This window comes from Ailuropoda melanoleuca, chromosome 3, assembly GCF_002007445.2.
Source record: "Ailuropoda melanoleuca isolate Jingjing chromosome 3, ASM200744v2, whole genome shotgun sequence".
In the NCBI taxonomy this organism is placed as follows: Eukaryota; Metazoa; Chordata; class Mammalia; order Carnivora; family Ursidae; genus Ailuropoda; species Ailuropoda melanoleuca.
In genome coordinates, this window is record NC_048220.1 from 54053132 (window position 1) to 54078466 (window position 25335).

Consider the following 25335-nt stretch of genomic DNA (forward strand, 5'->3'; position numbering starts at 1 on the left):
TGTGAGGAGTAAATAACACTGTGTATGTAAAAGGCCTAATATAGTGCCTGGCACATAGTAAACAGTGAACTGTGGATATTATTATCTATTGTGGAGCTACTAGGTGACTGAATTCTGTTTAATGGCCCTAATTAGGATGGGAATGGGGAGGTAGGATACCCAACTGAGAAAAACAAAAATATTTCAACAACTACCCATAAATTATTTTGGAAAAGTTGGAGATGGACAAGTGTTTAAATAAGTAAAATTTCCTACATTTAAATACAAATCCTTATCTATACATGCATAAACTTAGATATGCATAGAGTTCCTCTGGAAGAATAGGGAATAATGGTTACCTACCCGAGAGGACTTATCCTGGGAAGAGCAGCTGCAGAAAAACTTTTTAAAATTTTGCCATGTGTCTATATTATCTACTAAAAATTCACAATTCATTTTTAAATTAAATGCTAATGCTTTAAAATCTCTCCTAAGTTTTGCTAAATTTGGAACGGTGAAATTGAGAATGTCTGCGTTCAGCTTTTACAGTCAGAGCCCTGACACCGCCCCCTAGCGCCTGGTACCGACCACTACATCTACTCCCTGCCGCCACAGCTGGGCTCTGAACATGTTCTTTTTTCTCCAATACTCATCAGGGTACAACTACAAGTACTTAATGCATTAACTAAACTATTATCTACTCAGACACTCCATTGCTTTAATGGTCGAAAAAGCAATGGGAAGGATGACATTACCTCATTGCTCATCCTTGCTGGGCAACTGAAACATTACATTAGTTAAATTACAATGTATGCATCCATCATCCTTACATTTTTTTTTCCATTTTAAACTTGACAGTTATCACAACAAAAAGGACTGTTCTACTTTCTCAGCTGTATCTCGAGTGCACATCATTTTATTTTATTTTATTTAAAAGATTTTATTTATTTATTCGACAGAGATAGAGACAGCCAGCAAGAAAGGGAACACAAGCAGGGGGAGTGGGAGAGGAAGAAGCAGGCTCATAGCAGAAGAGCCTGATGTGGGGCTCGATCCCATAACGCCGGGATCACGCTCTGAGCCGAAGGCAGACGCTTAACCGCTGTGCCACCCAGGCGCCCCTCGAGTGCACATCATTTTAAAAACTAAACTTCTATTAATTCATCATTTACTACAGTACTTTCCTTCGTTGCCTATGTTGAAATGGAAGTTTTTGTTTCACCTACAAAATTTTCTTTTGTGTTTTTATTTGGGTAAAAGGTTCTGAACTCTGTTTCAAGATTTTTAGTTGTCCTCTAGGATATTTACTGTCATGTTGTACATTTTTTAAAGTAATTTTTTTATTATTTTAAAATCTATGTGTTCTCATTGTAAACATATTTTGGAAAATACAATAAAATATAATGAATAAAATAAGAGCAAGCCCTAATTCCACCATCATCAGACAACTACTGTTAACGTTTCTAACTATTTCCTTTCAGTTTTTCTGATGCCTATAGGTTTTTACACATAGTTTTTGAACTGAATTTTGAAGTGTCTAAGGTGTATTTCCACTATGATGTATAGATCTTAGAAGTCTGTCCTGATTAAATATTGCAAAGATATTCTTAGTAGAAACTACTGCATTATTAGAAACAGCATGGCATTTTTGGATATAAGAGCAGAAGGTCATTTTGAACATACCCACTAATTCAGAGTTAGTATCAGACCCTTCTGTAAACGCTACATTTGTATTCCGTTACATAACTACTTGATGTATTGCACGCAGATCACACTTCAAACTTGAATTTCTTCCAGGGCATCGCCTCCTCATTCAATAACCTTGTATCCTGGCCCTTGACAAATATTTGTGCATGAATGGAATTCTTAGGGGCCTCCTCCGGTGTCTTAAGTGGGTAATGGTGCATGATCCCAGGCAAGAGAGAAGTAAATCAGGGTCGGGACCCCTCTATGGGGTGAGGGGGGGTAGGAGGTACCTTGCATAGGTAAGGTAGAAACCCAAGCGAGTGGTTACCACATTATTATTTCTTATTTTACTTGTCTTGTGTGCTTTCCGATTTGAGAGAACAGTCTCGATCATTGCCGCAGGGCAAGTTCCCAACTAGCCGCTGGCCTCAATAAAAAAAAAAGCTGGGGAGGCGTGTTCCCTGCGCAAGGCCCGCGTTGGACGCGCCAAGGCTGGGGAAACCCACCCCGCGCCCAGCACACTGTATAAAGAGCCTGGCCGCCGCGGCGGGGCAGCTCCCGGCTTCGCGCGGGGTAAAGCTTCCCTCGTCGGTCTGCGTCCGTGCCTGATATCCTTCTGGACACCTCGAAGATGGCACCCGTTGGGGGCAAAAAGGCCAAGAGGGTGAGTCTGCAGGACACCTGAGGGCGTTCTCCATCCCAGCGCGGGTTCGGAGTCTCCGCCCACCGGCCCCACATCCCAGCCTCGGGGAGTGCAGAGGGGTCCTCGGAGCCCGGCTGTGACCAAAAGTTGCTCTCAGAACTTCTCGGTCAGGACCCCAAGGTGCCTCTGAGCTCCCCCCAACACCCTTGCCCATATCCTGAGCGCGCCCTAGATCTACGTGACCCCGGACTCGAGGACACACCCAGAACTCCAAGATTCCCACCATCTTCCGAGTCCCGCACCCCAGCGCCAGAGCACTCCCCCAGAGGTGCGGCTCCCAGACCCAAACGCACTTTTCTCCCCCCACACCGGTGGGACCAGGTTCCTCCTTAGGGCGCGTCCCGGCCACCCCGCGTCTGTGCCCGCGCCGCCGTGAGCGCCCCTCTGCGCCCTCCGCGGGCGGGCCAGGGAGGCGCGCGGCCCGGGCTCCGACTGTTTCCCGCCCCCGCCCCGACGGGTGCCGCGGAGTCCCGGGGCCGTCTCCCTGCCCGGTTCTCGCGTGCAGGTGTCCCGGTCCCGCCGCTGCTCCAAGGCTAACGCATTGGTTGGGCCATGGTAAGTATTCACCCACAGTTTGGTTTCTACGATCGCAACAAAATGTACCATTCAATCCTCAGAAACAAAACAAAACAAAACAAAACAAAACAAAAACAAACAAAACGGGCACAGAGGCTGTAAGGTATTGAGTAAGGGCTGTTAATAAGACTTAAAAACCAAAAACCCAGCAGCTCGAGCCCCTGATTAATGACACTCATATCTCTTCCCTAGTTGGGATAAGTGTTCCAGTCCAGACTGTCCGCCTTCGTCTAGACTTGGGGTTGGACGGATGAATGGAAGGATGGATAGATGAATGGAGCAGACAGACGGACTGGCTGCGGGCCTATGGTTGGGCTGGTGGGAAAAGAGGCACAGAGGGAGGAGACCCCGGGGTGGCAAAGCGCCCTGCCCGGCCTGGCTGACAGAGGCTGCCAGGGAGACAGCTGGGGTCAAGGCCAACTGTAAGGACTGCTTATCCATAGAATAAGACTAGCTTTCACCATTTTAAGAATGTGTGCATAAGTATTTATGTGAGGCTTTACAATAAAACCTTTTCTTTTAATCCTTCTGTAGATATTTTTTCAAAGATAACATTCTCCCACCATATCCTTCAAAATACTTTAATGTGTTCTGGGGTGCCTGGATGGCTCAGTTGGTTGAGCTTCCCACTCTTGATTTCGGCTCAGGTCTTGACCTCAGGGTTGTGAGAGCAAGTTCCCTATCAGGCTCTGTGCTGGGTGTGGAGCCTGCTTGGGATTCTCTCTTTCATTTTCCCTCTGCCCCTCCCTGCTCATGCTCTCTCTAAAATAGATGATAGATAGATAGATAGATAGATAGATAGATAGATAGATAGATAGATAGATTGATTTTAAAAATCTTTTTTTAAAAATTAAAATAAAAATAAATTTTTAAATTCTTTAATGTGTTCTGAAAGACCCTCACCCCCAGCACATGTATACACACATTTTCATTATGTGAGCATTCTGATCGTTTGCCTTATAGTCATGAATTTATAAATACATGTATACTTTCTGCGAATTCTAAAGAAATCATACTTCTCAAGAATATGATAGCAAAAGTACTAAAAACAAAAAATTGTCTTAAAAACTCAAGTAACTCCTTTCCTTTCCCCTCATCTATAATTTTAGGGCATCCTAGAACGTTTGAACGCTGGAGAAGTTGTGATTGGCGATGGAGGGTTTGTCTTTGCACTGGAGAAGAGGGGCTACGTGAAGGCAGGCCCCTGGACCCCAGAGGCTGCTGTGGAACACCCAGAAGCAGGTTGGTGCATAGCTCTATTCTAAGTTCTCACAAAAGAGCACTACAATGACCAGCCTAGGAGCATACCATCAAACATCCATTTATGGTACATTTCCCAACATTTATTATTGCCTGCTGGGCACTGTGCTAGGTATGTAAGGACAGAGTCACATGTTGGATAATCACAGTGGCCCTCCCTGTTGCTGTCGCCCACATTTACCTCACGGTTCCTGCCCTTCACTCTAGGTGAGTCTAGAAGCTGGAGCACTGCCTTCCTCTCTGCCCTTACCTCCCTCACCTCTCTAGGGGACCTCGATGTCCATGCAGATGGTCTCTCCAGGACCCTTCCTGTCAGTGCCTTGATCTCCTCCTCATCCCCAAATGAACTTTTCCTCCATCTTCCACCTCAGCAACCCACTCCTAGAACTTGCCATCGCCACCATCTACTTCTGAAGTCTAGATTACAAGGACCCCACTCTCTGAGCACCACCTTTTATCTTTTCTGCTCACTCTAATTCTCCCACTCCCCAACTTCATCAAGATTTTCATTCCTTCATCCCTTCCATGTTAGCATTTCTTTTTTTTTTTTTTAAAGATTTATTTATTTATTTGGCAGAGATAGAGACAGCCAGCGAGAGAGGGAACACAAGCAGGGGGAGTGGGAGAGGAAGAAGCAGGCTCATAGCGGAAGAGCCTGATGTGGGGCTCGATCCCACAACGCCGGGATCACGCCCTGAGCCGAAGGCAGACGCTTAACCGCTGTGCCACCCAGGCGCCCCCATGTTAGCATTTCTTATCCATTCTCTCCCCATATGTTCATCATCCATCCTTACCTACACTATCAGTCACTGTCTTGTAGATAAGCCCTCCTCCATTGTACATTTGCCAACTAGTTAAATCCATCGTATACTCGTCCCACTCTATTTAAACTCAACTATCTACCTACCCTGCACCTGTACCCACACACGTTATTCTCACTTTACTTTTTTGACCACAAATCTTTTATGGTGAAGTGCCAAGAGGGGTGTTGGGTGGTACATGAGGGAAATAATGCTGTCTTAAACAAGGCTACTACATCAGCCTAAAGCAAGTAGGAAGCATTAATCCTTAAAAGGGAGAAATGGGCCACTTCTGTAGGCCCAGAGAATTCAAGGGGGATCTAGGTTTTTGAGGTTCATGAGTGACTCCACCCATATGTCTTCATCCCAATCTCAGGGACCCAGTTCTTCCTAACCAGGGCCTGACTTTGGCTTGCCTGGTTGAGAACTCAACCTCTCTGACTCTCTTCTCCTTGTATAATTCAGTCCTGGGCCAGATCCTCAGCTTTTTCTGCTCTCTAGCTACAAGAGGTGAGTTTATATGCCACCCAGGAGACAATCAGACTTCCATACTTTGCCTTAAATCGGTGAGGAATCACCCTTAACCTTTCACTGTCTTTCTCTACTACATTGGTTGTTCCCCACAATGGCCATCTGATTCTAAAGTCCTTATAATTACTACTGCCTCTGAACCTCTCAAACATCTGAGATACTGCACCTGCTAACACATTCCCTTCTAAGGGCATCTCATCCCAGTTTACCACAGATGAATGTTTTTAAACAACTGTACCCCTAGAGCATGCTGGGAGCTCTATCACCCATCGTGAGGTAGGTGCTCATTACCAGAGGGCCAGAAGTGGAGATTTGTGCTCAGGAGTTTTAAAGGGAAGTGCATTTATGAAATAACACCTTGAAGGGAGTAGGGGAAGCAGGATTGGAAAGAGGGAGAAATTACACTGTGATGCAGTTGTTATAGACAACTTGGCCAGTCCCTCAGGAAGCTCTGGAGTTGGACAGGCCCTTCAGAGTAGCCCCGGATCAAGGCAAGGGAGCTGGATTTTTGCTCTGTCTCTGCCAAGAGATCCAGCATTGCACGCAGACTATCAACTCTCCCCTCTCCCAGGAGAGGGCTTAGCCCTTTGCAAGGAAGCTCCCTTTGGCCTAGGGCACTTCCTAATGAAGGTCTCAGCCGACAGGCATCAGTAGCCAACACTGTGAAAGAATGCCTGCTTCTTTCAGAGGAAACCGGAGGAAGTCCTTGTGAATGCTATACAAGTTGAACAGTTGTCTTTAATGTTTATTAAAGAGCATATTTCAGCAAACGCAGTGATAAAAGACAGAAACTAACAAAACACATAAATTGACAGTACGGCTTTAAAATTAAGCATACAGATTCTGGATCCAGACTAAGTGAATCAAATCCTGGCAGTCACTAGGCTGTGTGGCTGTGGGGAAATTACTCAGCTTCTCTGGGACTCAGTTTCCTCTTCTATAAAACTGAGATAATATTGACGTCCACCTCATAAGATTGTTACGAGATTTAAATAAGTTATATGTAAAGTCGTTAAAATACTGCCTGACGCATCTGCAACACTGCAAGTATTAACTATTATTAAATTCATTGTTTCTTCTCTTGATAGTATCTTGAGTGCATTCATCCATTTCTGCTAGAGAAGTATAGAAATTCTGTGTTTAAATCACACTATCCCTAAATCGTATTCAAAGTAAAAGAGCTATAGTCACACCATGAAGCCTCGCAAATATACACAACTTTTATATTTCCAAATAAAAATAGAAATAATACTGTGTTCTGCCCTAAAAGAAGGAACAAAAGAGAGAAAGAGAGGAAGGAGGGAAGGAAGAGAGGGAGGGAGGGAGAAACAGAGGGAGAAAGGGAGGGAGGGAGGAAAAGAGAGAATTCAGTAGGCTTGGGAAGCTAAAACAGCAGTAGTCTTAAAATTTTCATTGCACTGTCAGTTTGTTAAAAATTATAGATTCCCAGCCTTTGCTTAGAGATTTGGATTCATTAGGTCTGTGAGTGGGTCGAGGAACCCACATATTTATAACCATCCCCAGGTGATAGCAAGGTGAACCACACTTTGAGAAGCATTGCATTAAAGGGCTTTAAGGAACACAATAGAATAATTAAGATCCCAGAATGAGGATTTAAAATATATCTGCGGTTTGTTTCTTAAGGTCTGCTTGCTGAATTAAACTCCATGAAATATTTCTTGGGTGAAACTGGTATTTAACAATAAGCTACCTTGGTGGAAACTCTGCCATGTAAATAAAATAAGACTGTTATTTAAACACAAGCTTCAATTTTACAAGTCACATTTTTTTAAAGTTACACATTAGAGGAGCTCAAGAGAAATGGCTCTGATATTGATTTTGACTTTCTTAATACAGAAACAGCACATTTATCTCTTGGCCATCTGTTTCTTGAGTATTTTGGGCTTATTTAAGTGGACTAATTCTCCTACTAAAGTCTATGCCAAAAGTTGTGGTTCTTGCACCCAGTGGAATCAGTAGAGAATTCAGCAAAGAATTAAGGTTTGCTGGATCGGGGGGGGGGGNGGGGGGGGGGGGGGGGGGGGGGCTTGGGGAATCTGAATTCATATTAATTGACCCCAGGTAAGTCTAAGTTGGGTCACACTTTGAGAAGCACTGCAGCTTTAAGAAGCATGGCAGAATAATCAAATTGATTAAGAGCAAGGAGTTGGGCCACTGCCCTGTGGGAAAATTTAAGAAAAGGGTGTAAAATGCCGTGTAAAATGTACATATGCACAATTCGCACACCATTCCAGAGTTTTTTAACAGAGTCTCTGGAAATCCACCCAAGGACCAGCTGGGTGGACTTCCTGTTTAGAAACCATTTCCTCCTAGTGTACGGGGACCTCATCGATAGGCCCGTCACCGTGCTCCAACCAAAGCAGCTCTGTTTGATGAACAGGGACTCCAAATAAAATGTCTTTAATTGGTTCTTTTGCTAGTTAAAACAAGTTTGAAGCTTCCTCATCAGGCATGCTTTTAAGTTCCCTCTCAGAACTAGAGATTCCATGCTTAGAAACCCATTTTCTGATAGTCAGACGCTTTCTGGCCTCACTGATTTCTTCATTTAAAAACTACACTGAGCTTCCTATGTTCTCTGCACTCTACTAGGCCCCCGGGATGCAAAGGTACCAGACTAAAGGGCCAGGAACTCCAGTGTCCTCAAAATTGCCTAGCCTCTAATGTAGTCACTCCTTGGCTTTGAAAGGCCACTGAAATTTCAAAATAGATTTCAGGGCCAGATACAGGACTGCTGATTTCTTACTTTGTGCAGTTAATTCTCCTGACAAAAATGAACACCTGCTAAGTCTCACTAGCATTTTATAAAAAGAACATTTTCCCAGTCACTCCGAATGGTGGTTCTCAATAAAACAGAAGATAAAAATCAGTTCCCAACTAAATTAGAATATCTGTGGATTTGACCCCAGCATCCATTATTTTTAAAAAGCTTATAGGGGTGTCTAATGGGCAACCAGAGTTTAGGACCACTATTTTAGAGCAAAGGATAATTCCTTAAATTGAATATAATTGGTTGTATGTGGGGAAATGCCCCAACATATTTTCTTTAGCCTGTGAAAGCTTTGCCATTTGGCATTCATCCATGGACCTATGCTTAGGAACCTTGCTCCAATTCTTATTCCACTCTACTACCAGAATTATCTTTCAAATACACTGAGCTACTCACATTATTCAATTGGTTACAAAGTGCTGGTGTTTCCACATACCTATGGTCTGAAGCTTAGACTCCTTGGGATGATGTGCTGGGCCATTTGTACTCTGTTGGCCCAATCCCCCTCTCAAACTGCATCTCCTCCTACTTCTCTGATACATCCTCAACTCTATCAGTCACTGCTCAGACTACCTGCCGTACCCCCAAATGCCAAGCCTATTCCTGCCTCCTCCTTTTTGTTCAGGCCCTTCCCTCTGTAGGGAATGCTTTTCCCTACCTTCTCTGCCCAACAAAAATGTTAAATGATTCCTCCTCTGTGGGACCTCCCTCTTCCCTTCACCCCACATCCATGGTAGAAATAATCTCTTCTTCATAGCAAGAGCCCCCAGATCTACCTCGCATTTGCTCTCAGGAAAGTAAAGAATGTAAGCAGATATTTTCATATCTGTTTCTCTGATAGCCTTTTGAAAGCATCATGGGTTATAAACTGATAGTAATTAATAGTTTTCCTCATTCAATCTCCCAGTTCGCCAGCTTCACCGAGAGTTCCTCAGGGCTGGATCCAATGTCATGCAAACCTTCACCTTTTATGCAAGTGAAGACAAGCTGGAGAACAGGGGAAACTATGTTGCAGAAAAAATATCTGTGAGTAAAGCCATACCTGGAATTCTTAGAAGGGCATAGTAGACACACTTGTCACCATCAAAGCCCTCATAGAGAAAAATGTTGAGTTTTTAGATAATATAGAAATGATATATGTGTGATATAGGATCGCTGATTTCTTACTTTGTGCAGTTAATTCTCCTGACAAACACAAACACCTGCTAAGTCTCACTAGGATTTTATACATTTTCCCAGTCACTCAGAATGTAGTTTTCAGATAATACAGAAATGAGATATGTGTGAATAACTCTTTTAAGTTTTAGCTGGCGTCCCCAAAATTGACAGAAAGGCATTTAATGAAGAAGAGGTAGTTAATGATTAATGATTCTCCCAGTCTCCTAAGTTGCTGAGTGGATATCCTTACAAATTCTTACATCCTTACAGTTTTTTAATATGGGACAATGTAGGGGGAAGGTCAAAGGCACAAGGAAGGGCGAAGTGACCCCGGAATCTTCCTGACTCAGCTATAATCAACCGTGTCATGTTGGGCAAACCATTTACCTACACTGTCAAAGTGATAATTTTTCAATCCCTGTAATGAAAAAGAAGTTTTTTGTGTGTTTGTTTTTTAAGTGGGCTCCACGCCTAGCATGGAACCCAACACAGGACTTGAACTCACAACCATGAGATCGAGACCTGACCTGAGATCAAGGTCACATGCTTAACTGACTGAGCCACCCAGGAGCCCCAAAAGAAGTTCTAAAATTCCATGAGTCTGTGTGAGCTACAGCACTGGGGTTTTCGAAGACAAGCATCAATTTTTAATGTCCTAGTAATTAGAAAATACCTTGCAATACATTTATCCATTAATTAAGAAAATACATAATGACAAAAAGTCATGAATTCTGTAGTCATTTTATTTATTTATTTTAAGATTTTATTTTTATTTATTTATTTGACAGAGAGAGAGACAGCCAGCAAGAGAGGGAACACAGGCAGGGGGAGTGTGAGAGGAAGAAGCAGGCTCCCAGCAGAGCAGGGAGCCCGATGCGGAGCTCGATCCCAGGACCCTGGAATCAGGCCCTGAGCTGAAGGCAGACGCTTAACGACTGAGCCACCCAGGCGCCCCTGTAGTCATTTTAATTACATTTTATTCTTATTGATCTTAAGAGCAAATCATCATCATCATCATCATCACTATTTGCTAGGTATTCTTCTAAGTGCAGGCACTGGAAGATACCAGATCCTTCTACGTAAAGATTTTTATCCTCTCACAGAGCTTTGGTATGTAATAGCCTAGATACCATCGTTAGATTTAGTGTTTTCATTACTATTATTGGTGGTGGTGTTACTGCAAATTGCTCAGCTTGGTAAACTCAACTATTCTATCACTGTCATCCTCTAGAATAAACTCTCTATGGTAACATCCAACTGAGATGTGGACATTTGAATAATAATTTGGTTTCAGTTCTGCATGAAAATGTAGATATATCCTATTTCACCCATTTTAGGGGCAGAAAGTCAACGAAGCTGCTTGTGACATTGCCCGGCAAGTGGCTGATGAGGGAGATGCTTTGGTGGCAGGAGGTGTGAGCCAAACACCTTCGTACCTTAGTTGCAAGAGTGAGACTGAAGTTAAAAAAGTATTTCAGCAACAGTTAGAAGTCTTTATGAAGAAGAACGTGGACTTCTTGATTGCCGAGGTAAACAAAAATATGACCAAGATGAGACATCCGCACCTAGTACATTTTCTCTACCTTCTGCTTTCATGAGGAACATGTGAAATTAGTTGCCAATCATGGCTAGGAAATATTTGGTTTTAAAAATGCTTCCAATTTAGGGCTTCCACTGAATTTGATCCCGTTAATCTAATGAAGTGTTCTTCAAACCTCTGACTGCAGTTCACAGTAATCACCCTTTTATTCCATTTAAAAAAATGCTAATGGGTCACAACTCAAAGTTTGAAGACCAATCATCTAGTGATAATTATTAAGCAATTAAGTTTTCTAATTGTCTGGGGAGAAACAAGATAAAAAGTACCTTAACCTGATCTTATTTCAGTATTTTGAGCATGTTGAAGAGGCTGTGTGGGCAGTCGAAACCTTGAAAACATCTGGGAAACCTGTGGCAGCAACCATGTGCATCGGCCCAGAGGGAGATTTGCATGGCGTGAGCCCCGGCGAGTGTGCGGTGCGCCTGGTTAAAGCAGGTGATGACAGATTTTATCCAGTGTGCAATTAGTGAATCTTTTAAAACTATGTACAAATGTAGGTCCACTTATGAATCATTATATACTACTTTTGTTAAAAGGAAAACCACTAATGTGCTTTCCTAGCAGTGTTGATAATATCATTATTGACTCCTAAAGAGAAAGAAGTAAAATAAAGAAAAATAATACGCACCCACAGCAGCCTTTTGAAAGGGGCAGCTAGACCTGCACATATACTAACTTGGAACAATACACCTAGAAATGGGGAGAATGTCAGTAAATCAAAAGGAGCACGAGGAAAATGTGTTTTATCTTAACCCTAACTTGAGGTCTTTAGACAATAACTTTTAAGTCAGTTGCCTTCTTTGCCAAACAAAAAAAAAAAAATGAAATTAAAAAAAAATCCTGATATGCTTTGCTTTTTGTAATTGGTATAATAAATTTTAAAAATTTTTGGTATGAAATAGGAGCCATGTAATTTATCTTTTTAAGTAATTTCCATTCCTAACATTGGGTTTCATTTCAACCAGGGAAAACTTACAGATTGCTTTCAAAGCTGCCTCATTTTTTATGCAAGGAGTCAGTGGAAGAGTCCAGCTCATTCTGTGAAACAGGGAGATTTTGATTGGCTATGTTTAATTTCTGATTTTTATCCAACTCCTGATATTTCATGAAAGTCACTTCACACATGTCATTAACAATAACAACTAGATTTAGGAATGAAACTAAATAATCCTAACTTTTTACTGGAAATATAAAAATGGGGGGAAGGGAAGAAGCAAGTTAACTTGTTTCAAAAAGATCAGAGGAGGCTTTCATCACCCCATTGTTAACTGGCAGAGATTCTTGGCCTGCATCTAATTCTTCCCTGACCATTCCATTCAAGGTAGGTGGCCACAGTGTTTGGCATCACTGTACCCAATTTATATTCTTTGTAGAACTTGCCACTTGTCTCATTTCTTTATCTCTTTAATGTCTGACCCACTAGACTGTAAGATCAAAGAGGGCACAGGCTATGTCTCTTTGGCTCAGCATTGAGTGCCCTGTGCCTAGCACAGCACTTGGCACAAAACAGTCCCTCAATAAATATCCGCCTAATAAATCCGGTCCATCTTCCAGTGTTAGCTCACATTCTACCTCTACGTCCCCTTACATAATCCTCCCTACCCCAAGTGAACACGCCCTCCTCTCAGCAAATATAAGACTTTAAACTTATACCACTCAGTTGGAATATCCTCAGTCGACATTTTCTAATCTGTGAGAACATTAGTAGGGTTCTGTAGTGAAATACATTTAGAAAATGCTGTGTTAGGGGCCCCTGGGTGGCACAGTTCCTTAAGCATCCCACTGTTGGTTTCAGCGCAGGTTGTGATCTCAGGGTCGTGAGATGGAGCCCCACGTCAAGCTAAGATTCTCTCTCCTTCTCCCTCTGCTCCTCCTGCTCATGCTCTCTCTCGTTCTCTCAAATAAATAAATCAATCTTAGAGAGAGAGAGAGACGGAGGGAGGGAGGAAGGAAGGAAGGAAGGAAGGAAGGAAGGAAGGAAGGAAGGAAGGAAGGAAATGCTGTATTAAACCAAGTTAAACGGGTCTCTTTACTACAGAACTTCTCAGAGCCTTAGTGCTCATACAGGCTGCATATATACTAAAATTGGAACAATACACAGAATTTCTCAGAGTCTTTGATATGTTTGTGTATATTGGCAGTCTCCAAGAAAGGGACAAAGTCAATAGCTACTTCCTAATTTCATTGATCACAGAGCCTTACTTTCATGGAGCAAACCTTGGGAAGCCCCATACTAAATTATTAAATCCTTGGTGTCAGGGACTATGTCCTGTATTTTTATTTCTCTATAGCCCCTTAGGAGGACCCTTATACCTAACAGACATCCAATAAGTAGCCAACCTATGATTAATTCATCAGTGTAATGAAGTCAGGCAAGGAAAGAGAAACTCTGGCAGCAGAACATCCAAAAAAATAAAAAAACAAAAAAGAAGGAGAAGAAAGAAAAAGGTAATCAAGATCCAAGTGAAGATGTTAAGTGAGCTGTTGAATATACAAGTGTGGGACTCAAGGGAAAGGTCCAGGTTAGAGAGAGCGATTTGGAGAGTTCCGGATATAGTTCATACTGAGAACCCTGAGACTAGAGAGGAAGCACAGGTAAAGACAAGAAGATGGCTCATGAGGCTCCTGCGACACTGCAGGATTGAAAGGCTCAGCCGTGAGCGGCGGCTCCACACCCAACATCCAAAGAAAGCAGACAGTGAGGTGGGAGCAACACTCAGAGAGCATAAGAAGCCAAGAGAAGGGGAGTGTTGATGAAGGAGAGGATGGTCTGGGAGACTGAATGCTGCCAAGACGTCATGGAAGATGAGAACAGAGAAGCAACTACTGGCCTTGGCAAGGCTGAGGTCATTGGTGCTCTTGACAAAAACAGAAACAAAAACAAAACCCTGATTCAGAGGAATAAGGGGAGGCAGGATTGAAACAAGAACGAAGGAGCAAACTGTATACCAGCCCAGTGAGGACCACTGAGATGCCTGCCACTGAACCCTGGATGCCATGACCTGTGGCATCAGCTTAGCTGCTCCTGGAATCTCAATTAGTGATATCATTAAATCCGCCTGATGAAAGGAAACACTGCTCCTCAAATGAGTGGTATGATAACCACAGGTGCCACTGAGCAGCTGGGAGAGTTGAAAAATTATTGTATCAAAGACTGAAAAATTGACTTCTAAAATACTGAGTTCAAAAAACTCTAATAATGAGTTTCTGGAAAAAAGATGGAGAGCCAAGTGTGCATAAATGACACTTCAAATGTAATAGATTCCTCAAAACACCTTTCACAGAAAGCCCTTACTGCCTATTAGCAATCATTCCCACCCAGAGGTAAGACAGGTTTGCAAGGAAGCAAGGACCAAAGGCTATATTTGCAATTCACTGTTCCAAATAAAAGCTCCCTGATTAAGGGAGGAGAACTGAGCCTACTGGGGTTATCTGGTGAATCCCTAAAGCTAAACTGTTCTTCCCACTTGCAGGAGCTTCTATTGTTGGTGTGAACTGCCATTTTGACCCCACAATTAGTTTACAAACTGTGAAGCTCATGAAAGAAGGCTTGGAGGCTGCCCGTCTGAAAGGCCACTTGATGAGTCAGCCACTGGCCTACCACACTCCTGACTGCAGCAAACAGGGATTTATCGATCTACCGGAATTCCCCTTTGGTAAGACAGACATTTTATAAATCATCTCAATGTCTCGGTGTTTGATAAATTTACAAATCTGTAGCCACAGAGCTTTCTCATAGTAAAGAGATGGCAGCAGTCTCATCTCTTGCCCTCAGCTTCTCTCCCTGCAGCCAAAAGCTCCTTGATATTGGACCACAGTAGAAGGAAGAGATGGAACCAGCAAGCAAAAAAGACCTCTGAACCTTTTACATGTAGTTTGGTAAAAAGGATACCCTTCTGGGTGAAATCAGCAAAGATAGTGGCCCTGGTTCCAGCTCTGTTGCCAAATCATATAACCTTAGCAAAACCCCTTAGTTCTTCTAGATCTTAATTTTCTCATTAGAAAAACTAAAAGTATAGACCAATTTATGTCCAAGACACTTTTCTCCTATTCTGAATGTTACTCAGATACTGTAGAGTTTTGGGGGAGGGGAGGGGAAGATGCCATCACTCGGTCACTGCATAACAAATCTGAATAAAGAAGGCGGACTTGTAGTTTGGGAAAAGGGAGAAAGCATGTTTGGGAAGCAGGGGTGAGTCTACCTACAAAGAGGTAAGCAGGGCCAGAGCCTGGCCAGCCCCCTATTCCATTCTAAGGTCCTTATATCATGTACTATATTTTATAGGGACCCTCAGAGAAGTAAGCTATTATAAAATAATTCATCTAGAAGAACCATGGAGGAATGCAAGGCATCTGTGTTTTTGCCATAGAACAAATGATTGTAAAATTTAGTGCTTTTAAACAACAAAGAGTTATTCTACCTCAGAGTTGCTGTGGGTCATGAATTTGGGAGCAGCCTAGCTGGACAGTTTTTGCTCAGGGTCCCTTATGAGGTTGCAGTCCAGATACTGGTCAGGTCTGTAGTCATCTGAAGGCCTGATGGGAGCTAGGGAATCTACTTCTAAGCTCCCTTAGTTGGCTGTTGGGAATAGATGTTCATTTCTTGCTGTCTATTGACTGGAGGCCTTAGTCCCTTAGCTTATGGGCCTTTCTGCTGTGATGCTTGAGTATTCTCACAACATGGCAGCTGTTCTAAGAGAATACGAGAGATTGAGGCAGAAATCATAATGCCTTGTATAACCCAGCCTCAGAAGTCACTAATGATCCCTTCTGACATATTCTATTGGTCTCTCAGACCAACCTGATAGAATATGAGAGGGGACTACACAAGGGTTAGAACATCAGAAGGCAGGGTTCATTGGGAACCATCTTGAAGGTTGGCTACCACAGCATTTAAAACTGGATAAACACAAATTACCTAATAGTTTTTAAAAGTTAAGAATTAGCTGTTGACAACTTACTTAATTTCAGTTATTGAAAATTACACAGTTATTATAGCTGTTTATTTTGAATATTTTTTTAAAAAAAGAATTCACTCGGGGTGAGCCACTGGGTGGCTCAGTCATTAAGTGTCTGCCTTTGGCTCAGGTCATGACCCAGAGTCTTGGGATGGAGCCCCACATCAGGCTCCCTGCTCAGTGAGGAGGCTGCTACTCCCTCTCCCTCTGCCCCTCCCCCTGCTTGTTCTCTCTTTCTTTCTAATAAATAATCTTTAAAAAAAAGAATTTGCTCCATTTATTATAGGACTGGAGCCCAGAGTTGCAACCAGATGGGATATTCAAAAATATGCCAGAGAGGCCTACAATCTGGGGGTCAGGTATATTGGCGGGTGCTGTGGATTTGAGCCCTACCACATCAGGGCAATCGCAGAGGAGCTGGCCCCCGAAAGGGGCTTTTTGCCACCAGCTTCGGACAAACATGGCAGCTGGGGAAGTGGTTTGGACATGCACACCAAGCCGTGGATTAGAGCAAGGTAAGAACTTCTTAACTATACTTGCCAAACCAAACTCATTTCGATTGTGAATATGTCCAAGCGAGGTCATAACAAAGAATATAGCTAATGATGGTACTCAGCTATCCCTCTTAAATTCTTTCACAGAGATGTTTACAGAATAACCTTATGTAGTGATTTCTGGAGAAGGCTTCAAGATTTAGCATATATATAATGCAAGTTGCAATGAAATGTGATTTCATGCTCTGGGATAGTACCATGTGGTGGACCCTCAACACATTGAATTAACTGGTTGTTAAGATTTAAGTGTAAGTTAAATGTAACACATATTAACTAAGTGCGTGTTCTGTGCCAAGCACAATTCTTGGAGCTGGGAAGACAGTGGCGAATAAGATAGGTCTTTGCCCTCAGAGCTTACACTCCAGCGGGGAAGATGAATGATAAGCAAACAGATTTTACATCAGGCAATGTGCAGAGCACAGGGCAAATAAATGAAGAGCTGTCTAGAGAATCGTATTGTCTACCAGGGAAATGGATAAGAAAGTCAATGGATTATACTGTAGTAACCGCTTTGACAGAGGCACAGATTTAAAAAGTAACAAGAGAAGAGAATGGCTATCTCTGTCTAACAGAAAGATGTTTTAGAAGAAGGGATTTGGGGGCTGTATTTTGAAGGGCTAACTAGCCACGAGATAACGCAGGGGGTGAAGGAAGGATGAACACCCAAGCAGAGGGAGCAGTTGCACTCTGTTCGGCACATTGACTCTGCACAACTGTATCAGACACTGTTGTGGACGCTGAGGTAGCCAGAACAAGGCACAGCCCTGTCCCCAAGGAGTCAACAGTCTAGTAGGCAGAGAGTTAAACAGGTAAGTTCAAATTGGTATAGTAAGTTCAAGTATGAAGACACGCACAGGTGCTGTGGGGTCTGAGCTAATGCCCACGGGGGCAAAAGGCAGAGGAGGGTTAATGAAGAATTTCTAAGACAGCAGATGCCTGAGCTGAATCTTGAAGGATAAGTTACACTGCCAGACAAGGGAAGAGCCTACATGAAAGCACTGAGAGGTGGAAAGAGAATGGTGTACTGAGAAACCAGAAGTGTTGGGAATATCAGAGACAGGATTTGATAGAAGACACACCTCAGGACTAGGAGGCAGACTTCTGTTTGTTCTCATGAATTGTGTATGACCTTATCACACTGGAATTTCTCAAGTGATCCAAGGTTAGGTTTGCAAATTTTAATAGCCTTGAGACAGGGAAACCTGAGAGGAAGCCTTTGCTAGAATCGTATCAGATGTGATGCGGCCTGATCTAGGAGACAGTGAAAATAGAAAGGAGGAGGCGGCTGGATCTGTAGGGTGAAACATGCAAAAGTGATAGTGGGTTTGAGAAGAACAGCAGCTGTGAGCTCAGCTGGTTCATGAGGCTGAGTGCCAGGAAGTTAGGATGGGGAGGCAGGGTGAAGTCGACCGAGAACATTCCTATCCTAAATTCTTAGCTTTTGATCCCTATGCAGATATTTTAAAAAATAATTTCAGGGCACCTTGGTGGCATAATCAGTTGAGCATTCAACTCTTTCTTTTTTTAATTTTTTATAAGATTTTATTTATTTATTTGATGACGACGGGGGTGGGGGAGAGAAAACACAGAGGGAGAGTGAGAGGGAGAAGCAGACTCCCCACTGAGCAGAGAGCCCAACATGGGGCTTGATCCCAGGACCCTGAGATCATGACCTGAGCCAAAAGCAGAGGTTTAACTGACTAAGCTATGCAGTCCAGCTCTTGGTTTTGGCTCAGGTCGAGATCTCAGTGTCGTGGGATCAAGCTCTGTGCTCAGCATGGAGTCTGCTTGAGATGCTCTCTCCCTCTCCCTCTGCCCCTCCCACTCATTCTTTCTCTCCCTCTAAAACAAATACATAATACTTTAAAAAATAAAAATTAAATTTAAAAACTTTTTTCGAGGGATGCCTGGATGGCTCAGTCAGTTAAGGGTCTGCCTTCAGCTCAGGTCATGATCCCAGGGTCCAGGGATTGAGTCCCACATCACTGGGCTCCTTGCTTGCAGGGAGCCTGCTTCTCCCTCTGCCTCTGCCGCTCCCCCTGCTTGTGCTCTCTCTCTGTCAAAATAAATAAAATCTTTTAAAAAAATTATTTTGAAGTTATTTCAGACCTATAGATCCTGGAAAAAAAAAGTTTTAGTCCAGATTAATAAATGTGTTTTAATGGATGTAGCCTCAAGAGTCCAAAGACAACTCTGTGCAGGTATTCTAGCTCAGTGACACACAGACATAGATACTAGGAAGGAGTCTAATGTTGTGTGTTTTGTTCACCCAGGGCCAGGAAGGAATACTGGGAGAATCTTCGGATAGCCTCAGGCAGGCCATACAACCCTTCGATGTCAAAGCCCGATGCCTGGGGAGTGACCAAAGGAACAGCTGAGCTGATGCAGCAGAAAGAAGCCACAACTGAGCAGCAGCTGAAAGAGCTCTTTGAAAAACAGAAATTTATATCTGCACAGTAGCCTCAGGGAAACCCATTTTTAGTGATTTCTATGTTTGGGCCACAGTTCCCAAAAATAAGGAAAAGATGGTTTTAAAGTAATGCTTATGTTAATGTCAGGCTACATATAAAATTGGTAGTAGCTAAACAAAACAGAACTACAAATAGCACTTGACAATTTTAAAAGTATATTTCAGAAATTTACTTAGAAGCAAAGTAAGTAAGAAGTAAATCTTAAACAGGTTCCCTATACCACACATAAGGTATTAGGGAATTCACTGTGGCCAATGACAAGTAATTCAGATATTCATTCCCACTTTAGTTAGTCTGCAGGCTAGTAAGGAGGATGAGATGTGAGCTGACATGACAGAGACAGATAAAATGCTACAGGGAAGTGACTTCCAAGTTCTTTTGAACATGACCCTTAGTAAGAAACAAAAGTTATGTAATAGCCCAGTAAAACACGTACCATATAACCACTGAAATAAAATGTGTGATCCATTTTGGTATTTTCTATTCCATTCCTTTCCATCTTGTCTCACTGATAAAACATGCTGGCTGAGACCCTTCAAACTGATTTTATGACCCAACAGTTTGAAAAACACTGTCATGGAACACTTCAGATAGGGGGACATTGCTGTTTCTTTAAGTTTGTTCTTAGATATCAGTCATATGAGACATCATCAGTAAGTATCAAAAGACCAAAGTCCTCCTCTCAGAGTTCAAGAGTTGTTCTCTCTTTCCTGACCCATGGCAGAGCAACGGCAAGAGGAAAGAAGGTATCGGTATCTAAGCTTTCTCCATCCTGCCCAAAACTGATGCACCTAAATGCTTTCAGTCAGTAAGGCTGGGTAACAATGTTACCTTGGTAGCTTTAAAAAAAAAAAAACAAAACAGTATAACAAAGAAAAAAATAGGGTTTCTCCAAACTCTATCCAAGTTTCCTAGATTGAGAACTATGATATTTTTACCTGATAATATCTACTCTCCAATGAGAGCTCAAGTGTGAAGATGATATTAGCGTAAACATGGCTACTCTTAATGTATGAAGAGTTCATGCTGTTTTCTACACATTCTTGGTTTAGCTGTTTCAAAATTGTAATTTCTTCAGCTATTTGTATTTGATTCTTATTTTCATTCTGTAATTTGCTTACGTTTTACATGAAATTTCTGTGCCTCAGTTTATTCCTCTCAACCTTCCTACTTTGCAAGTATTTGAGTTTTAAAGGAGAGGGCAGCAGTATTTAAGGGGAAAGAAATTTCTAGAATTTTTTTACCGAGATCATTAGGAATCCACCCCTCATCCTCCAGTGCACAGAAATAGAGCCAAAGCAGCATGGCTTTCTGAGGCTGCATGTGGCTTGAGGTGCAATAAAAGGAAAGTAAATGCTATTTCTTTTTTTACAAAGTTGCTATCTACCATTTCTCACTCTCAAATCAGGTTCAGTATTTCATATATCATTAATAGATGATAGAAATTTATTCAACTTACTGCTCTATTATTATGTAAGATGGATGCCCCTTGAATACTCTTCAGAACTTTACTGCCACACAAAACATGGTATCTTTCTACCATTCTCACATCCTTTGATTTAATCATTGTTACATCCTTTGATTTAAAAAATATTTCCCTCAAATAAGTCAAGCAGAGAAAGACAATTATCATATGATTTCTCTCATCTATGGAACATAAGAACTAGGATGATCGGTAGGGGGAAGAAAGGGATAAAGAAAAGGGGGGTAATCAGAAGGGGGAATGAAACATGAGAGACTATGGACTATGAGAAACAAACTGAAGACTTCAGAGGGGAGGGGGTGGGGGAATGGGATAGACTGGTGATGGGTAGTAAGGAGGGCACGTATTGCATGGTGCACTGGGTGTTATACGCAACTAATGAAGCATCAAACTTTACATCGGAATCTGGGGATGTACTGTATGGTGATTAACATAATATAATAAAATAAAATTAAAAAAACAACAACAACAACAACAAAATATTTCCCTCAAAAGGACCTATATTGGATATGCTTTAATAAAACTGCATGTCTGGGATAGACTGGTGATGGGTAGTAAGGAGGGCACGTATTGCATGGTGCACTGGGTGTTATACGCAACTAATGAATCATTGAACTTTACATCGGAATCTGGGGATGTACTGTATGGTGATTAACATAATATAATAAAATAAAATTTAAAAAAAAAAAGAAAAAAAAAAGAAAACTGCATGTCAACACTGCCTCCTAGCGGCAGATTTCCTATTTTGAAAATTTTTTTGAAATTCAACCCTCCCACCAAATGCATTTGTTTTATTTCCAGAAATATTGTTCAATAAAAGGAAGCCTTATTTAATACATAGGAGTTTCTTCAAATTAAATAGACATTTCTCACTGGCAAAGGTATTTTTACAGAATCAGCCAGAGGGACCCCAGAGATCAGGAGTCCAAACACTCCCTTTTAAGGATAAGATTCCTACGGCAGGATGCCAAGTCAGAAAGGACTTCTTGCTGGTCCCAGACTGCCAAGAAAGGTGGTTTTAGTTTGTACTATTGGTAGAAGGACAATGGAACCAGGACACAGAGTTCACAAAACTAAGGAGTTCATCCTCCAGCCAGGAAATAAAAATCTTTGCATTACTCAGATCAGTGCAAACTCACTGAACACATGCTGTGCAGTTTATGGCCCCACACTTTACACTGTAGCAAATTCCCCTTGGGAAGGAAACCATGGGAACACAGACCCACAGTGGAGACAGAACTGGACAGGAAGGAACGAAAGCTTCGGTTTCCAACTTCTCCAGACGGGGGCAGCAGTTCATCAGTGGGGAAGGCCTGAGGCGCTCTATCGTGCTTTGAAGTGAAGCTATTTCATCAGAATAAACTAACATCAAATGGCAGAAATATCTGTAGCCCTCCTTTCTGTTTTGGTAAGTTTTTCCCTTAGATACATGGATCTTTGAATCCCATTCAGGACAACTCACCCAGCAAAGAAAGCTTTATATACGCGCCCATTTTCCTGAGAGATCCTTTTTCCCAGATTTGAGCACATAGCTTGGCTGAGAGCATTCATTACACAGACCGTTTTCCCAAATAGTCTCCCTCAGTCAATAACATCTCCTTGCCCAGTGCGGAGGCTTCTAGGTGTTACCTGCCAGGTAGACAACCCTAATTCTTACACAATAAAGGAAGAAGTCAGTCTGAAGAGAGAAAAACAGAAGATGCCTACCAACTGCTTCAGGAGTAGGATGTCTGACAGTTCTGCTAAACAACAGAGTTAGAGACAGCAAGGCCCAACGTTTCTAAACCTCTTCAGGAACAACTTAATGTCAGTGTGTGAGCAGAAAACCTGACAGATGGCCAAATATGGACTTCTCATAGATGGTGACAGGATGGGGAGGGTCATTTGGTGAAAAGTGGTTGGGAGTGTGGGCCTTAGACAGATGAAAAAATCAAAGGATGGAAAGTGAGAGACATGTCATCATTCATGCTGCTGTGAGCTATAGAAATAATGCCAATTTGAGTACAGCAAAACCAAGCAGGTTAATTTACATGCCACTAAGTCAAAGGCATGATAATTTTAACACATGGTTTGACTGCCATACTCGTAAAAGTCCCTATGTAAATTTTTGCAAGGAGTTTTCAAGGGAAACATTCAGCTTATTTTTAACAAAAATTTATTTCTCCAAATGCCTATAATATTTTTTGTTGTCGTCACTTACATGCAAACTGTTAATGTACCATTTATGAATCATTCCTGTTTATTCCTTCACACAGGTTCAGTGAGACCTCTATTCGGCCTCATTTTGTGGTTATTTGTTCCAATTTACTCCATGGCCTTGAAAGGAAAAAGCTGAGTATCTCTGAAAATAGTTCAAACTTTTCCCCCAATTCATCCTGGCCTTTCTTCCAATTATTCTGACTTAATGAGATTTTACTGTTCTTTGGAAAGGTTAATGTCTCAACATATGAATTTGCTTAGTGGAATTCAGCCATTTCCCACGAACACTAGTGCAATGTAGCAGAAAAAGCAATGAATAAATTTAGAATCGGGAATTTGGGGTACAAGGCTTGCTTTGCCCCTACTGCACTGTTACAACATTGGATAAATCACCTCGCTTCTCTGACCTTCAATTTTCTCATCTATACGATGACAGATCTCTAACACCTTGCTGAGAAAAACTCTGCAATTTTCTGTTTCTAATTTGATGGTATAGATAAGTGATACCCTCACCGTTGTGAACAAATATTTACCGAGTGCCACTTGGTGGTATGTTTCCAGCAGGCTTAACTGTTAATTAATTATTCCCCTGACTACACAGACAGCAGACTAAAACAAATAACACTGTTCAGAGGGCAGGGAAAATGTTATTAGCCTAGACTCGGCCTGGCACTGGGAAATGAAAAATGTCATTCCTCCCCACAGGTACTGCTGCCTAGGGAGATTTGGGTCTGTGGTTTTTCATATTATGAACTGTTTCTGTTTTCAGGACTCAGAGTTCTTTGTAGGTTTGCATAAGCTACAGGAGTTCTAGAAACCATCAAGCCAAAATTCTTGTTCAGGGTTTTTCTTCTACCTAGGAAGGGAGAGAACCTCCTTCTCAGGTTTTATTAAGGTGGTGGCATTTGGGAGCTAAAGCCTCAGAACTTCTTCCTTCTTCCATAAAGCCATTTTCAGAATCTTAATGGCGCCCAGATTTAGATCTTCAGACTGGACCATCGCCAAGAACACGTATTTGACGTCGGTCTGACCATTAGACACAAGTCAGTCCCTGACCTGGGCCCTGAGCCCCTAGCGGTGATTGTCCAAGCAGGGTGCTCCAAATACGGACCTGTTCATCAGAAATGCCTTCCTCAAAATTTTCTAAGTCCCTGTCTAGTGGCTAAGACTGGTCAGGGCCAGCTGAGCCACCCAGGAGAGGTACCCCAGCTCTGGACAGGTCAGCAGGGGACCTGGTCCCTATTTCTTCCCTTCTGGGTGCCCAATGACCCTCAATACCCCCTCCCATTTCCACCTCACTCCTGGAATCACCAAGTGCCCCAAGGAGCTCTGGGACTCTGTTTGGCTACAGTTCCAGCAGGAGCACCTGGCAATAGGATGGCTCCCACTGGCAGGTGCAGTGTTCATGTCCCGGAATCAACTGAGATGACCTGCCCAGTATAGTGCTAACACTCATGTCAGACACACAACAAGTTTAGGGCTCTGGGCCAACAAAGATCGCTGTCAGCTCTTGACTTGAGCAGCCTACAGGGGCCCCGTGATGGCTCTCAACTGTTGAGGTTCCACCTCAGCACTACCCACAGGCCACAGCAGTCAAGAGCAGCAGGGGTGGTAATGGGTGTTCTTTGCCCTGTACATCCTTCTCCAGAATTCACCACTTCTTGCCCCTCCAACAGTACCACCCCCACCCCACCCCATGTGTCAGGCCTCCTCTAGTGGTAGCCACGCCTCATTCTCTGAGGGCTTTCCAGACATTGTTCCACGTTGTCAACAGGCCATTCGCATCGATGTCCTCTGGTCTCTTATGGATATGGTGCTGTCCTAGTCTCCCAACTTAGTATTAAGGCATGCCAGACGAGGGATGGACGTTCCTTGAGTGAACGGAAACTTTCTTCCAGCGCCGCCTACTGATGCATGTGTGTTGAGGGCAGGAACACAGTCAATTACATCCTAGGAAGGCCCTGTTTATGGCCGAATGCCATGGATGGAAGATGTACTCCGCTACATCTATACTTTAAAATTCCCAGCAGCAAATTCATCATGAAGTGAATTATCATTCACATGTTCCCACATATGCTGGTAAGACATGCACTTGTGATCATCCAAAAAGCACAGCAGTCACCTCTGAGAGAGTGGAAGCCTGTTGCCCCAGGCTGCACTATGGACGATGTAGCATCAGGAAGACCAGTATGGTCACCATTAAGTAAATGGTATTAGGGAATGGCAGACCTAAGATCTATATTGTGTCAATACAAACAGCTTCCAAAGAACCACGGCATTGAGGGCAGTAATAGCATGCTATCTTTTGCTCTTGGTGGAAAGTATGAAAGGTGGCACATTTGACAATAATGAACAAGAAGAGATGGTTCCTGGGGTGCCTGGGTGGCTCAGTCGGTTACGCGTCTGCCTTCAGCTCAGGTCATGATCCCAGAGTCCTGGGATCCAGCCCCACATTGGGCTCCTGCTCAGCAGGAAGCCTGCTTCTCCCTCTGCCTGATGCTCACCCTGCTTGTGCTCATGCTCTCTGACTCCCTTTTTCTCAGACAAATAAATATATAAAATCTTAAAAAAAAAAAAAAAAAAAAAAAA

The 25335-nt window shown here is 42.7% G+C and overlaps 1 protein-coding gene across 1 annotated transcript; it reads left to right on the forward strand.

Annotated features, from left to right (window-relative positions):
- Positions 1 to 2173: 2173 nt before the first annotated feature.
- On the forward strand, positions 2174 to 19925 carry BHMT (betaine--homocysteine S-methyltransferase). The gene is made up of 8 exons (XM_002920284.4): positions 2174 to 2329; positions 4054 to 4186; positions 9231 to 9349; positions 10819 to 11010; positions 11369 to 11516; positions 14555 to 14737; positions 16326 to 16554; positions 18867 to 19925. Exons 1-8 carry the CDS (start codon positions 2297 to 2299, stop codon positions 19051 to 19053), a joined length of 1224 nt encoding a protein of 407 aa, XP_002920330.1. The 5' UTR covers positions 2174 to 2296; the 3' UTR covers positions 19054 to 19925.
- Positions 19926 to 25335: the final 5410 nt, after the last annotated feature.